Source organism: Talpa occidentalis, unplaced genomic scaffold, assembly GCF_014898055.3.
Source record: "Talpa occidentalis isolate TD23 unplaced genomic scaffold, MPIMG_talOcc4v2.1 talOcc4.14, whole genome shotgun sequence".
In the NCBI taxonomy this organism is placed as follows: Eukaryota; Metazoa; Chordata; class Mammalia; order Eulipotyphla; family Talpidae; genus Talpa; species Talpa occidentalis.
Window position 1 is genome coordinate 72,241,784 of NW_023601433.1, and position 16,778 is coordinate 72,258,561.

The 16,778-nt window shown below is 45.8% G+C and overlaps 1 protein-coding gene across 1 annotated transcript in view; it reads left to right on the plus strand.

The window, feature by feature from the left end:
* MYO18B (myosin XVIIIB) overlaps positions 1 to 16,778 on the plus strand; it is a gene marked incomplete at its 5' end in the record, with an annotated part of 234,879 nt that overhangs the window by 179,915 nt on the left and 38,186 nt on the right. Inside the window, 2 exon segments of the mRNA XM_054694681.1 lie at positions 142 to 279; positions 2,702 to 2,887. Coding sequence (XP_054550656.1) covers positions 142 to 279; positions 2,702 to 2,887 — 324 coding nt within the window.

The window sequence follows — 16,778 nt, forward strand, 5'->3', positions numbered from 1 at the left end:
CACTCTTGCTTGTCTTTTAACATATAGCTCCTGAGGAGGCCATGCACATGGGCCGGGGCTGGGGGCTGGCTTCTGCATGTGTCTCGGTTCTGGGATTCAGAGCCAACAGGTGGCCAGTGGAACCCTTGTGTTTGTCCCCAGCTCCAAGTGGCTCAGATGCGCATCGAATACCTAGAGAAGTCCACTGTGGATCGAGCCATTGTCAGCCGGCAGGAGGCCATCATCTGTGACCTGGAGAACAAGACAGAGTTCCAGAAAGTGCAGTTGAAGAGATTTGAGGTACTTGTCGGCATGTAAATCTTGCTTCGCCTATAGCAGTGAGAGATTTTATGTAAGCTCTGTCCATCCTTCCACCATCAATCCAGCTATCCATGCCTATGCCTTTATCTGCCTTTTTCAGTCACACTGTCCCACAAACCATCCATGCAACCCACCCACCACCATCTATTCCTCTCCATCCCTTTACACCATCAGCCATCCATCCATCATCCCCTGCACTCGACCCTCTTCCTTTCTCTCTCCATTCTTTCTTCAGCCCTATCTGCCAATTTCTTTATCCATGTCTCCAGTTCTACCCGTCTCTATCCACTCACTCATCCACTTATGTGCCTGACACTCATTTTGAGTAGAAATCTATTTTGCACCTGGTATATGCTAGGCTGTCTTGGGTGCATGGAAGACAGATGTATATAAAAGATTCTGATTTCCAGATACATGGAAATTTGTAGGAAATATGAATAAGATGTGCACACAGACACCCATAAGATGAATAGAGGCTTGGAGGATAGAAGTTCTTTCAGATTGGGGAATCAGAAATACTTCAGGAGGAAGTGACATTGATCCTGGACCTTGAAGGACAAGTAAGACATGGATGGGCTGGGGAAGGGAGTCAGTGATGACATTCACACTTCGCCCAGTAGGTTGATGACTTGACTCCTTCCATATCAGTCACTCCACTTGATGTTTACTGCAGCTCTGTTGGGTGGGTTGGATAGGTCTCACATAATGAATGAGAAGATGACCCCAGAGAGGTCAAATGACTTATTCGAGATAAAGCAGGCAGTGTCAGTGACACTTGATGCTCACTCCAGCCTGGTCCCAGGCTACAGTTTCTATGCGGCCAGCTGGTTTACCCATACAACAGTAGGCCCGGACAATGGGAGGCTGCATTACTGATTCTGAAACATTTTCACCCAACATTTTCTCCCAGTCCCCTGTTGGGGTTTTGTTTTTTTAAGGTTTATTTTTATTTATTTATGCATACAAAAACTGGGGTGTAGGCCAGAGGTGCAGGGAATAAGAGGATTTACCAGAGACAGAGTGGGGAGTAGAACAGGCAGATCTACTGAAATACACTGCTGAGGGGAGAAGCAGGCAAGGCAGCAGAGGTCTGCTGCGCCATGTGGATTAGCTTCGTGGCCAGGGATCGAACTCAGGCTGTCGTGGTGATAGTGCTGAGACTTAACTCCTGTGCTACCAGGGAGGCCCTGGGGTTTTGGTTTCTAAGAAGACTGCTGTGGATGTAGGACAGAGAAAACTTTTCACTTTGACCCTCAGTGGTTATCAGAACTGCTCAAGGGCCTCCTCAGGGCATAATTGTCCCTGCAGATCATTATGAAATTTTGATCCATGTATTTAAACGATTAAGTACATAATGCTATATCATAGTTTTGTTTATTATTTTTATTTGATTCTAGCATAATTTAGTGATAGTGAAGAAGAAAACAACATGATGGCAGAAAAATCATTAAACAGCAGATACTTTCTCCAAATTTACTTTCTGCCCCTGTCACCGTGATTTAGATTTAGTAGAACCCCAAGTCCTTGGGATGGGGGTATTAGCAACCCAATTTAAGAACTACTCTTGATCCTATAGCCCCCTGCTGCCCTTAGAAATTGTTGTTAAACTCCATTTGAAAGGCAAAGGAGAACTCAAGAGTAACACTTTTCTTTTCGACCATTATTCAGTCTCTATGTGAGACTCAGCATCATCAGCAACAGTTGGGCATGTCCATGTGGGCTCCGTTTATGTCAGCACCTGAGTATTGCCCATCAGAATCATTTGGTTCCAGGCTTGTTGTCCAATTAATGAATTCTGCAGAATAGCCCTTGGGTTTGTTTTATATTGTACTGGTGATGCTCACAGCTGTTTTCTCTCTATTGGTTTCTTGTGTTCTTGTGGCTTTTCCCCCCTGAACAAGGAAAATACCATAAAACATTAGAGCTGATGCTCATGGGGATTATCTGAACAAACCTCACTTTACATATCTGGAAACCAAAACCCACTGAACCCCTTCACTTCCCAAACCTTGAGATGAACGAGGGCTGCTACAAACATTATCATTCCCAACCCTTATCCAGCATGTCCTACGTGTGCCAGGCACTGGGCTAATAAGCCTTTTGCATAGCTTCACATGTTCAGTCCTGACAGCGTTCCTGGGAGGTGGTGCTGTCATCATCCTGTTCTCTCAGAGAGGTGAAATAACCTCCCCAAGGTCACACAGCCAGGACGAGGTGGAGGCGGGATGTGAACGCAGAGCTCAGCGTTCTCATAAATATGCTGCAATGCCTCTCAGCTGTCATTTTCTAATTTTGTGTCAGGAAGCAGGATCATCATCCTGACGACTTCATAAAAATGCACAGAGATTCACGCCTGTCCTCTGACTCCAAGGCGGGCCTGTGCTCTCCACCTCATCCCCAGGTCCTGGTGATCCGGCTTCGGGACAGCCTGATCAAGATGGGTGAGGAGCTCTCGCAGGTCGCCATGTCTGAGTCCCAGCAGCGGGAGAACAGCCAGTATTACCAGCGGCGCCTGGAGGAGCTGAAGGTGGACATGGAAGAGCTGGTGCAGCGGGAGGCCGAGGCCAGCCGGAGGTGCATGGAGCTGGTGAGTGCAGCCGTGACCCTGGCCTCTCATCATTACAGACTCAGGATGGAGAGAGCCCTTATTCCTTCTGAATCAGAGTCTAGTGTGTTTCTCTCTGGGGCCTTTTGTGTAGGTCACAGGAGGAGGGGGCGAGACAGGGCAGAGACAATGCTGCCACTGGTTGCAAACCCTGCACTGGACCCAGAATGGAGCAGTGGCATTGACTGCCATGGGACGGCCACCTGGCACGTTCCGCTCCAGAGGCAGGGCAGCCTCCTGCAAAGGGGAGAGGCTCAACAAGTCCTAAATGTCTACTTTGCAACCATAATATCATATAAACCTCTCAACAACCCTGTCAAATCAGAATTATTACATTTTATAGATGAGGAAACCGAGACTGTTAAGGTGTGAGATGACTTGACTGAGGTTATGCTGGTAAAAATCAGCCCTCGATCTGGCCTGTGAAGAGCAACACCATAGATAAAGCGATCATGTTTGGGCTACCATTTATTAAGCATTTGCTAAGTGCCAAGTTATGGCTTAGACGCTTCTCATTTAAATCCTGGTATCAGTACTGTGAAGGGGGTACTAGTCTTATCTCCACTGTACAGATGGGGAAACAGAGGCATGGGGGCATCAGCATTTCTGACTGAGGCTCGGCATGCCACCTACACTTGCCCAAGGCTGCATGCCAGGCACAAATCCAGGCCAATTCTGTGGCCTCTGCTTTTGGCGCCGAGCCTCCTGTTATGTCCAAGAACGTTATAAAATCTGTTTCCTGCCCAGTGGGAAGGATTCTCTATCTAGCCTGGTGAGCTCTTCCCAGAACAGTTTCCTGTAGGGATCTTACAGTGCCTCAGAAAGCCTGCTCCTCCTTTCACATGAGGCCACAGATCCTTAAGATTCCATATTTTTGCTTCTGTGCCTCAAGGAAGATCAGACCCACACTTTGCCCACCACCATAGAACCTTTGCTGAAACAACCCACAAGGCACCAAGGCTTGGCCAGAGATCTCTAAATCACAGCCATCTCCTTCCTGCCCAGTCCTCCCTGGTTTGGCGACGGGTCTCACCAACTTGTCTTCCTGCAGCAAGTGTATTTCTCAGGCTGCTAGTTCCACGGTTGGTGTCATTCCCATCACCTTGCCCTTTGACAAGCCAGTGACCGCCTGTTGTTTAGGAAGAGGTGAGGCTCCGCATGGAGACCTGGATCCCAGACAAAGTCCAGGCCCATGACTGGCACTTTCTCCACCCCCATGGCAGAGAGAGAGAAGGGGAGAGTTGGGGGGCACAGGATAACTTCCTCATTAACCAGCCCTACTTCTCATGCAGCTGAGCTCCCCTCCTGCCAGCCTTGGCTGGGAATAAGAGAACATCCCTGGCCTTTCTCAAACTCTGATGTCTTCTTTAATTGGCCAGACACCCAGGCATTTCGGCCAGATCAGAGTGGCAAACATTTATTGAGTCCTTCTACGCCCCCATCCTTTGCAGATGTTGTCTTCCTTCATTCTTAACATCACTGCCAATAGGTTGAGGTAGGGCATGGAAGGGCCTTCCCCAGGACTGTAGGGTCAGGAGAGGCAGAACTGGGATCAGGGTCCCTGTGTGTCTAGCTCTAAGGTTATCACAGTGACATCTTGCTGGCCTTTCAACCCAGCCCTGAGGAACAATGGCTCTGCTGTGGGAGACCCCAAAAAAGGATCCCACACTCTGGGCCCGGTGAGATGCAAGGAGGATGTTGATGGATCTCCCCAGTGTCCCTTTCCTCCTGTCACCCAGCGTGTGCCATTTGTCACTGCTGGTGTTGGTTTAAAGGGCTGCGAGTTGTTTCATGTGAATGATTTACACCTTTCACTGGCGCACCGGCACGTCCAGATCAGAATCAATTACCCCGCCACTGGAACTTCTCTTCCTGGAAGAAAGAAAAGTGAAGTTTTGCCATTAATTTTAGTAAATGTACTATTCCTGGTGACTCCAGGAGCCATTATGGAAAAAACAGTCTGGCGCTACGTCATTCCAGCTCCTTTATCGTTGGAGCGATGAGACAGCTCATCCGTGGATTTATGCCCTGTTGTTATTCCATAGTCACAGGATGCAGGGGGAACCCCCTCAGGCCCAGGGCAGGGAGCCAAGGGGAGGCAAGGGGCATTGGGAAGAGAGTCTATGGTTACCAGAAGGACTTTTGGTCCATGCACCTGTGCTGGAGGCTACTCCTGTTGGGTTTACCCTTCATCACCTCGACCTGACTTGCAAGTCTCAACTTTGCCTTGAGCCCCATGTCCTTTTTGCAAGCTTCCCAGGTCTTGGAAAACTTAGATGGCACTTCCGCTCAGTCTTAGCTATCCACCCAGGAACACAACTAGAATCTCCAGACCTGTCTCCCACTGGCTCTTGAGGATTAGTGGTCACTTCTGATTGTACCCTATTAAGGTATCTTTCTAAGTCCATCCACTTCTGTCCCATCCTTGCTTCCTCTGTCTTTATTTAACATGCAGCCTCTCTGGTCTGGGCGCCTACAGGTACATTCTAAATTGTCTCCCCACTTTGCTTAACTCTTGCTCCTCCCTGAAGAAAATCTTTCCAGAATGGCACATTTTACCATGCTACTCTTCTGCTGAGAAATCTTCCATGGCACTCCATTGCCTTCATAACAAAGCTCCAACTCCTTCCCCTGGTCTACAAGAGCCTCTGCAGATTTTTTCTGCTTGTCAACTCCTGGTATGTTTTACTCAAGCATGAAAGGAAGTGTTCAGGGCCCAACAGTATGTTATTTCTTGACTCCCTTTTTTCTCATGCATACCTCTGCCTGCCTACTCAACCTTCAACATTTAGATCAGGCATCACCTTCAGGAAGCCCTTTTGGTTATCTTTACACCTTGCTGGGTTAAGCACCTTCTTTGTGTTCCCACAGCCTTCTGTGTGCACAACACCCATGCATGTATCACCCAGTTATTGTAACGGCTTGAGTTCTTAGAACTCCAGAGAAAGGGTTTCGACTCAATTCGACTCTGAGCCTCCACCCCCAGTTCAGGGTCATGTGCAAGGCAGATTCACAGTAACTGTTCACTGAGTAGGTTCTTCAAACATCACCTGAACCCTGTAAGGCATCAGATTTACCTCTTTTGAGATCAGCTCAAAACATATGTCTTAAAAATTGAAACTGTTGAGATGAACACAACCTACTATGCGCTATTTAGTAAATAGCCTGTCATAAGGGGAGGGGTGTTCAGACCTGAATGGAGCAGGTCTGTGCTCTTGGAGAGCACACCATCAAGAAAGGAGATGCTTGTGTCCCTAAGGGACTCTCATACAAGATGGGATACGTGAGTGAAGGAGGAAGTCATTTGCTACAACCAGGAGCCCCAGAGAAGATTGCATGGAGGATGCACCAGTGGATTTCTTAGATGAAGCAATATTGGGTGGCAGCTTTGGGGGAGCCATCGCCCCATCATGTTCAGCGTGACCACCTCGCACTGGCATTCAGCAGCTGTCTAGTGAATACCTGCTGCATGTCAGGCAATGCCCAGGTCTGCAGAAAGGCAGAGATACACCAGAGAGAGGGATCTAAACACACCTTCTCCTTCCTCTCTTCACCTTCTCCTTCCTCTCTTCTCTTCCTTCTTTCTCATCGAAGGCCCAGTGAAGGACAAATGCAAAATCACTTCCTCCCTATTGTCTTCTGCTTCCTGCTGTTTTTTAGCTCACACCTGTCTAGTCTCAGACATGTCCCCACCTCTCCCTCCTGCTCTCACGGACTTGTTTAGAATGTTGCGGGGAGGCTGCAGATTAGTTTCTTTAGGGGCTACCTCATTAATTACCAAAAATTGGCAGGGTTAAAACAACACAGATTTTTTCTTTCACTGTTCCAGAGACCAGAAATCTGAAATCAAGGCTTTGGTAGGGAGCTACACTCTAGAGCTGTACTTCCTCATAGCTCTAAGGGAGAGTGCTTCCTTCTTTTTCCAACTTCCAGTGGCTGCAGGCATGTCTTAGCTGCTGCAAGCTAACTAATCCCTCCCTTCACATGGTCTTTGTCTTTGTACCTGTCCTCGTCTTATAGGGGAACTAGTCGTAGGAAGGAAAAAGACAGTAGCAGCTCCAGAAAAACCTAATCCCAACCTTTCCAAGACCCAGAGGCAACTTCACAGCAGAATCTAATTCTGAGTGGAATTGAAGGCCTCGCTGCAGACTATGTACTTTTAATAATGTTTAAATAAAACATAGGAGCATGGGTATGATCTCCTTACTGAGCCTGGCTTGTCAGCTGCCCGGGTAGAGTCATAAATAGTTAATAGACAACCACTTATGGTTCTACTTCTGTTAAATCCAGCATCAATTATATATGGTCCATGCATTATTTACGTGGTGTTACTTTGGGGTATATTTTCTACCTTCAGTGGGGAAAAGGAAAAGAATGTGAGGCCTGAAAACAAATGAGAGGGTAGCTCCCTTCTGTATTGGTGCATTTCCCTGTAAGGAGAAAGCCTCCCATTGACATGATTGAGAGATTAGAGTGAACTTGGACCTGAGAGGCCTTTGCCATACCACCAGGAAAAAAGCTTGGGACAGTGCTGGGCTCAGAGGTGTTTAGCAACCAGTTCTCCAGGCTCAATGGAGTCTTGATTTATAGTGTTTGCCAATATCTATGGTGTAAATCCTCCCACCAGGGCAGATTTCCAGCTAACACATGGAATTGTTTAACGCAGAATTGGGAAGCAACGCACTGTAGCACACCCTGATAGAACATTCCCACCGATTAGATATGATAGACGAAAATATACTTCAGAAGCACAGATGACAGTAAAATGTTAGTAAAGCAATTAGGAAGCAATGCATTCTGCATATGTTATCTTTATTTTTGACATGGTTTATTTAATTTCAAGTGATTTCATTTAATTTTTAATAATAGTTGTGTTTGACAACTGGCTCTCAAAATTCCTAAAAATTTAGCAGTCAGCTCTTGCAAGCTGGTAGGCTCCGTTCCAGCATCCCATTGACTTGACGTCTCCTTGGGTAGGTCCGCCATGCCCTGGGCAGGAGGCTGTGGTGGAGTGGAAGGAGCATGAGTGTGCAGTCAGAAGGCTCTTAAGTCTCATCACTCACCACCCTTTTAAAGCAATGTTTCTTTACCATCAAAACTGTCTTCTTGAGAACATTCTTTGACCCCAGGCATAAAATAGGTGCTCACATCTACTTGAAGAGACTCAGGCTATGGTCCTCCACCTTTCCTCTTGTACACTTTCTCCTGTCTTCTGAGACTCTGGCCACATCAGGTAGAGTCCTCAGAAAACTCAAAGACAGATTTGTCTAGTTTCCATGCTGGTGTTTGTTTGTTTTTTTGTTTGTTTTTGTTTTTTTTTGCCACCCAAAGACTTGTGTTTCTAAACTCTGCATGTGGAACCCAGCACCCTCCCTTTGCTTCCCGGGTAGGTGCAGGGGTGGGGGGAGGTCAATTCATCAAACCCAGAGTTGAGGGTTTCATTTTAAAAAGAGCTCAGCATTTTCCTCTTGCAAATGGCTGTGAACTTCTAAGCATAAAGATGAATTATTTTGGCTGGGAACTGAGTATTTAAAAAGGCTTTCCATATGGAGGGCATTTGGGGCCACAAGCAGGGTGTAAATAACACCTTTTATGGCTCTCCTGACAGGGAGATAGCTCTCCTAATTACTGCCCGTTATCTCAGTGTGATCTGAAATGACCCAACACGTTTATAAACTCTTGTGTGCGCAGACTGCTTTCACTCCCCACTCTTAATGGCCTCCTGCATGCATTCCCAGAGGGCTGACTGACAGGGGGAGGGGGAAAAGGGTATTTATATCACACCCTTCTAGGCAACATGGTCCCCTGCTTGTCTCCCCACACAGAATTCTGTTTGAAACAAATTTGATCCTCAAAGACTTAGGGTCTGTTGCCAAGCCCCAGACATGTTTCTGAAATGGAATTCTTGCAAGCTGTCTTTATCCCAAATGGTGAATGTGCTTGTCTCAATTCAAAAGGTGTTATCATCTAATGAAATGAGTTTCTTTGCGTCTGCTTCTGAGATGAGATATCTTGATAACAAAATCTATTACCAAAAGCCTACCTCAGAATAATTGGGTCTATTACTCCCCGACTTATGGCTTTGTTTCTGCATTGGAAACAGGCTCTCTAGTAATTAATCAGAATTTAAAATTGCTAATACCAATTACAAATAATGTGTGGAGTCTCAAGATGGCAAACAGAAGAGGAGATACTAATCTTGTCCCCTGAGACTTCATCAGTTGAACTTTTGTCACCTTAGACTTGCTGAAAATTAGAGTAACTTAACTCTGCAAAGTTAATTACTTAAAAAAAGAAAGGGGGAGCTATTGATTGAATGTTGCAGGTGTACATTAAATTATTCAAATAAATCCAATTTAAATTGTTTAGATGAGATTATGTTTCACTTAATTGCACATCAAAGAGGGTTGGGAAGGTTAATCTTCACAATTGAAAGCAGGATCATTGTCACAACTGCACATGCTCAGAAGACAGTGGTCCCAAGGAAAACTGGAGGACCCCAAGTCAGACCCTAGTGCTCTGACTCATCCCCAAATTGCAATTTGATTTGAAGGGTAATTTATCTTTTGGGTGCTGTGTTTTTAAAACTGAGTTTAATGAAAAGGAGAAGACCTCAGAACTTGAGGATGGACCAAGCATAAGGAACACATTTTTTACTGGGAAGACTGGCTGGTTTGGAGTTCTCAGGATGTGGAAGTGGGAAAGATGAGTGAACTGGTCCAATGACTCTTTGGGTAGTAAGTGACAGAAACAAAATTCAAATTGGCTTAAAATTAAGGTAATATATCGGTTCATCTAATAGAATAAGTTTAATGACCTCTGGGTTCAGGTACAGTGGAATTCAGGGATTCAATGATATCAACAGGCTGAGTCCAGGACACTAGGATCAGCTTCTGCCAGTTTGCCAGAGCTAATTGCATGATCTCTTCCCATCTTGGTATTCAATGACATCACATCAGCAAATTGACATTAATCATCAAGGGAGAATTTACACCAGGGAAATTGGAAAATGCTATAAACCATGGATCTTTCCCTCCTTAGAGACAATGTTTAACTCTTACCAGCACTCTACTGCCTGACTTCCTCTCTCACTGTCTCCATCTTAGGTAGGTGTTGCCCTGTCTTGAAGACAGTCAGGCTGAAAGATGACCACCAGCCAATTCAGTGATAAGAAGTCCCCAACAGTCAAAAAAAAAAAGAAAGTCCAGAAATGGAATGTCATTGATTCCAGTTGTCCTGGTTTGAGGTCCATGACCAATCCTAAAGCAAGCACTAGTGCCTAAAGGATTGTTCTGGTAGAACAATCTGGTGGAACAATTCATGGCCAGTCCTGAACCCAGGAGTAGAGCCAGGCCCACTCTAACCACATGATTGGCGAGTGGGGGAAGAAGAATCCCCCCAAGAACTGAAATGGGGGTGCCAGAAGGAGAATGGGTTCCAGGGAGGTAACTCCTAGGCTGCTATAATAAAATATTATAGACTGGGTGGCTTGTAAACACTAGAAATTTAACTCTAATAGCTGTAGAGACTGGGAAGTCCAGGATCAAAGCATGGTTGTATTTTGGTTAGGGCCTTCTTGCTAGTTCCGTAGCTGGTACCTTCTTGCTGTTTGCTCTATGGCAACAAGGGACTAAGGATCTCTCTGGCTTCTATTACAAGAGCCTCAGTCTCATTCATGAGGGCTTCATCCTCATGACCTAATCATCTCCCAAAGGTCTAACCTACTAACATTATCACCTTGGGGGTTTCAACATATGAATTTGGGGGGCAGGACATAAATATTTAGACCAAAGCAATCATTGTCATCCCTGTCATCACTACCACCACCACCTCTATCACCACCACTCCCACCATCATCACCACCATCACTATCACCACCACCACCAGCATGGCCGCTGTCACCATCACCACCACCACAAGAGTGAGACCAAAAGCAGAGAACATCACAGAGCCTCGTTAGAAGTAGGCAAGCTCTGAGCTTCAGAGCACAGAGGTGTAAGACCAGACTTTTCCATTCTGAGAATTCTGATATTCATCCCCGAAGTGCTGTGTCCCCCTTGTGATCCATGAGTTCACGGATGCCTCCTTATTTGTGCTCAGTGTCTTGGGCATTGCTTCATTGGAATTCTGCCCTTTCCCCAGCCTGCCCTTGGCTGCACGCCAGGTAAATGATGCGGCGCCCATCCTGCTGCATGTGACCTCCACCGCCACTCAGATAATTAGAATCAACACATTCATTTCCCTAACAGCATTCTCATCTTACCTCCAAAAAATTTTCAAATGGAAAAAGAAAGGCAAGAACATGCTACATCTGTCCTTGTTCAGGCAATTTGCAGCCGTCGGCAGCTGACATCTATCCAGCTGGGCGGCAGAGCGAGATTTCCTGTTAGCTTTTGGTGGGAGATGACGTGGTCGATACTGTTATTAAAGTTTGGCAACGGTTTAGAGACAAAGCGACTGGCTGGAGAGAAGCTTATAAACAAACACTCGGGGAATCCTTTGGGCTCCTGCCTTTGTGAGCTAATTGCTTGGTGGGTGGGGAGGAAAGAAGACTAATGTCACTTCTCAGTAAACAAAAGGAAACTCAGAAAATAAGATGATTTTCACTTCTTCCTGAGAACTAAAACTTCCTGAGGTTGTACCCACGTGGCAATTGGGTGCTCTATGCCAGGAATAGGCAGGGACATCCTATATGTAAAGGGCCAATTAGCAAATAGTTTAGATTTGTGGGCTGTACTGCCTCTGACAGAATTACTCAACTGCTACAATAGAGCAAAAGCAGCCACAGGCAATACATGAACGAATGGACACGGTTGTGTTCCAATAAAACTTTATTTACAAACACAGGCTGTGGGCTGGATTTGGCCCATAGCATGTGGTTTGTCAATTCCTGCTTTAAGCTGTATTCAGAAAAGTGGTCAGGGATGGACAGTAGTGCTTCATGTAAACCCTGGCACTGGCCTTTCAGCTGTCTTTTCTGAGTCTCAGTTTCCTTATCTATAAAATGGGTTATGAGATAGTCAGGAAATTAAGGAATGTCTGTACATATTAAATGACCCACAAATTGTAACTGTTCCTAGAACCCATCTCCTCAGCCCCATCTGAAAATCCTGAAGAGTGAACTGTTTAAGGAAGCCTCCCTGCACACTTTCTGGTTGGCCCCAGCTACAGTTACAAGTTTGGTGATGCAGGTCTTTTTGTAGCTCACTTGAAAGTCTAGGGACTCTGGGTTTCTACCATTGCCCTCCCACATCCAGATGCCTTCCCTGCCTCAGCCTCCAGGTGCTGCCTCGGCTGGAAAGTCCCATGTACACAAATCAAGATTCCATGTACTCACGTCCACTGTTAGAGGGAGTTTATGTTGTAGTTTAATGTTGGACCGACATGAAAGGCTGCGTCTGCAAAGTCAAGAACACTGCGTTTCAAATCTAATGTCATATTTACATTTTATCTGGGTAGGTCTTAGGGGTAGGGTCCATAAGATTCAGGCAGGATCTTAGGGACAGTTGCTACTTTTGTGTGATGATTACTAATAGTTAAGACTCGTTTAACCAGACAGTGGAAAAGATTACTTTTCATAGGAAAAGTGCGAACACCCTCTTGATTTGTGATTCTCTGAGTTTGTCCATTTGTGTCTTTTTGGGGTGTCAGCAAAAGGTTGGTTTTAACTGGGGTTACTTATAGCTTATATCTACCTATTAGATAGGTAGATATTGTTGTTGCTATTATTTGTAGGGCAGCCTATCATGTATGCCGAACTTAATGCTTATTTTAAGGTTTAGGTCAACGAATTCTTCCAAATGCCTTGTGACCTACCACCTTGCTTTTCAAAATGTAACTTGTACACCAGCAGCCTTGGGTGCAGAAATGCAGAATCTCAGATCTGCCCCACGCCTTTGAGTCAAGACTTACTTTTGCATTTGCTGGGACTGCAACCCCCAGCCCGGTCTCTGACATAGGTTCTTCAGGAGATCACTGAGGAGATGGAAGCTGAGAGAGGTTAGAGACAGGACTTCTCATCCCGCAGAGCCTGTTTCCCAACTTACCTATGGTCTGCCTCACAAATCAAATCTATGATTTTGGTTATTTTGCTTCTGCTCCTTTTCCCCTCAACTACACCATCAGCTTCCTGTGGATAGGTATGACTTTTTGATCTTTCCAGAGTGGGATCAAAAAGGTAACATGCTCAAAGTAGGGGTTCAAATGTCTACTACCTGTTGAGTGACTCAATGAAACATTTGCATTTGCAAAAGGTAGGTGTGGCTATCATAATCAACTAGTATGGTTTCCTGGACACAGATGCCTTTTAATGCTTTGCATTTTTAGTAAAGAGTAATGTTAGAGGCCAAGGGCTCTTGAAAGTTTGGAGCTTCTCTAGTTTTCTTCCCTGCGGTGCTGGTTTCAGCAAACAGGACAGGGGAAAACATGGTGCTTTAGATTATTTTCTACTTCACTATAATATATACAAATTCCCTAGAATGGTGGTGTTCAGTGTGGTAACCACAAGCCTCAGGGGGCTGTTCACATTTAAGTTAATTAAAATTAAATAAAATTAGAAATTCAGTTACTCAGTCACTTTGACCACATATCAAGTGCTCAGTAGCCACGTGTGAACACCAGGCATAATCTCAAGCAGACATAATTGTTTTGTGTATAATACAAGTTCTTCCCCTTTGTTCTCATTTTATTCACAATTCCCTTCCAGATTTCTCCCTAGGGTAGAGCTCATCAGACCACAGCGCCACTTGCTTTTCAAACCCTATTTTATGCACATATGACTTTTCTCATCATATCATTGTCATGTGGAGGGGGAGGGCTTGTTCATGGAGCCACCGAGAGTAGTGCATGCTTGGAGAAGCCCTCAGCTCTTTTAGTTAAACCCCGCCTGTGCCTGAGGTCACCCTAGGCTTGAGCTGGCAAGAATGCAAACATGGTCATCTATTCTCGGTATTTTGCCCATTTTTCTATAAGGTGGACCACGCATCTGCATTTTTTTGAAAACTGGAAAACTCTTTTTTGAAAAACTTGTTTAGGTCTGCTAATTAACTTTCATAGCTTTTCCTTCCCAAACACAAGAATTCCTCCTTATGATCCATGTGGCTACTCAGTATTTAGACCACAAAGACTTAGCTGTTACTGGAATGACAGCATCATAGAATGATGATGGACAAGACCTTAGACGCTTCAAACTAGATAATTGTAAGCCTAGTAGCATCTCAAATCGTTAGACATACATAAATCTTAGGAAGTTGAACCATATACATTTGCCATTTGCATAGTTCAAAATGACTGAATACAGTTGATTTCAGGCAGCTCAACCTGAGAAAAGTGTGGATACAAGGTACATTGTTAGATGTGGATACAGCATACATTGTTAGAATTTTTAACTCCTAAACTACAGAATTTTAAAATCTTAAAGAGTTTCAGAACAGGGACAGGCAAACATTTTTAACAAAGAGTCTGAGAGTAAGCAAGTTGTTGCTACTTTCTTGACCACAGAGTCTCTGTGTCTTGACATCTGAACTCTACTCTGATGAGCAGACATGACATGCTTACTCTGAATGTAGACAATCCATCCATGAATGAATGTGATTGTTTACTTACAAGAATAGGCTCAAGCCAAATGTGACCCAAGGGCCATGGTTTGCTGCCTCCGTTTGGAACACAGGAGCCGAAGCAGTTCCATCAAGCATTTGAATTGCACAGAAGACTCACAGACTTTTTCCTGCAATTCTGAAGAACCCCATTCAAATATGGATTCATTTTAAGGACAGTTTTGCCTGGTTCAGACCACTGTCTCTCCTAGGTGAACATCTGGCCCCTAGAGAGGTAATAAGGGGAAGAAAAGGCCTCCACGGCTACTGCTACTATGCTTCCTGGCCCCAGGAGAGAATCCAAGAGCCATGTCCCTGACCTAAGGGAAAATAGTGAGGCCAAAAGAATTGAGGCCTGGCTTCCGAATTGCTGGTCAGGCCCTGAGAGCCAGCCTCTCGACCAGAGTGGAAACATCCCGAGTGCCTGGGGGGGGGCAGAATTGATAGACCAGGAAAGAGCCAGTGGGCCCCAGCTGAGAGCTGGATGTGATGAGGCCGTTCATCCGAGAGGCACGTGCAGCAGGACCATAACCTTGAGATGCGGAGGGAAAAAGAGAGAGCAGCCCACTTAGCAGTTGTTTTTCTTTCCTGCTGAGTCAATAAATGAATAAATGGACCATGAGTGGCCAAGTGGCTGATATAATTTTAGACTCCATCAAAAGGAAGATCGCAAAGTGTATGGAGGGAGCTTCTACATCTTCATGTCCCCCTGCTGGGAGCACAGGCTCACTAATGTCACCATCTGAGTGGCATCTGGAAGGAGGCAGGACCGTCTGGGAGCTGGCATTTATTACCTGCCTGCTCCATGGCAGACTCTGCAAAGCACTTTCCACACACCATCTAATTAAATCTACACATTCAGCCTCACGAGCGAGGTAATATTTTTATCTCTATTTTACGCATTAAAAAAAAAGAGGCTTCGGAGAGGTGAAGTGACTTGTCCAAGCCTCAGTGGCAAGGCAAGATTGGCACCAGGATATTGGACCTCATCTCTTGGACACCTGTGTTCTTGACCACCATGGCAGCATTTTCTGGGCATCACACGCACACAGATCCCCTGGGGATGTTGTGAAAATGCTGGCTCAGGTCAGCAGGTCTGAGGCAGAGCCTAGGAAACTGTATTTCTAAACAGCAGCTCCTGCTGCTGGCCTGGACACTTCTGTTGTCAGAGCTGGCACTGCACCATGCTTTCTCCTGATTCCAGGACCCCTGAAGTCATGGAAGGGGTAGCTGGACGCCTGTGCCATGGGGTCACACAGCAGAAAGTGGTTTGTTCAGGATTCAAATTCAAATCTGCCTGTTGCAGAGTTTGTGTCTTTTCTAAACTGTCCACCGCCTGCCCTATGCTCTGAGCTTGGTTCCCAACAGGGGCCCTTCCACCCCTCAAGTAATATTTTGCAATATCTGGGGATGTTGGCTGGTGCAGTATCAATGTTTTAGGTTGGCAAAACTTGGGGGCAGGGTGCTCTAGAGGGTAGAGGCCAGGGATGCTGCGCAGGATCCTCAAATGCACAGGCTGCCCCCCATACCCCACAACAAAGAACTACCTGGCTCTAAATGTCAATAATGCCGGCGCTGGGAAGCCCTGCATTTCAGCTCTGTTCTTCAGTCCAGAAAATAAAAACTCATCCAGAATTCGTCTCTGGAGGCCACAAAGTGCCCTTGAATTAGAGTTATGAGCATTTGAAAGCACCCCACTAAAAAGTGGCATGAATAAATGAGAATCATAAGTGCAAAAAAAAATAAACACCAACCCATTTCCCAATCAATAGAGAAACTTTCCACTACTTTGAGAGGAGCCTAGGGTGTTCACATCTCTGTAACATCCTCTCACCTCGGCAGATGGGAGCCAATCAAGTCTAGAAATCATTGTCTTAATCTCTGGCCATTATCACGCCTGGCCACACGCTGTTTATCGGCGTCTTTTGCTGTTTATGTCACACCCGCCGTTTTCTCTGACAGTAACCCCCCTCCCCACCCACCCATTCCTTAGGCAGATGGCATTGACTCTAGTCCAATGTGGAGAAGGCCAGGCCTGGCATTGATTGCCAACACCGATAGCTCTGGCCCACGTCCTCCGTGATCAATGCCTGGGGAGACGTCGCCAATCATGCGAGACTATTGATGAGCGTTGACTTACCCGGGACGTTGTTTCTCCCTGTTCACCCAAGTTCATTAATGATGGTCCTTTGGCTGGCCGGGAATGTTGGCTGGGACTTCACTCATTACCAGGTGATCGAATGTGCCTGGAAAGGGGCAGTGGATCTCCAGAGAGGAAA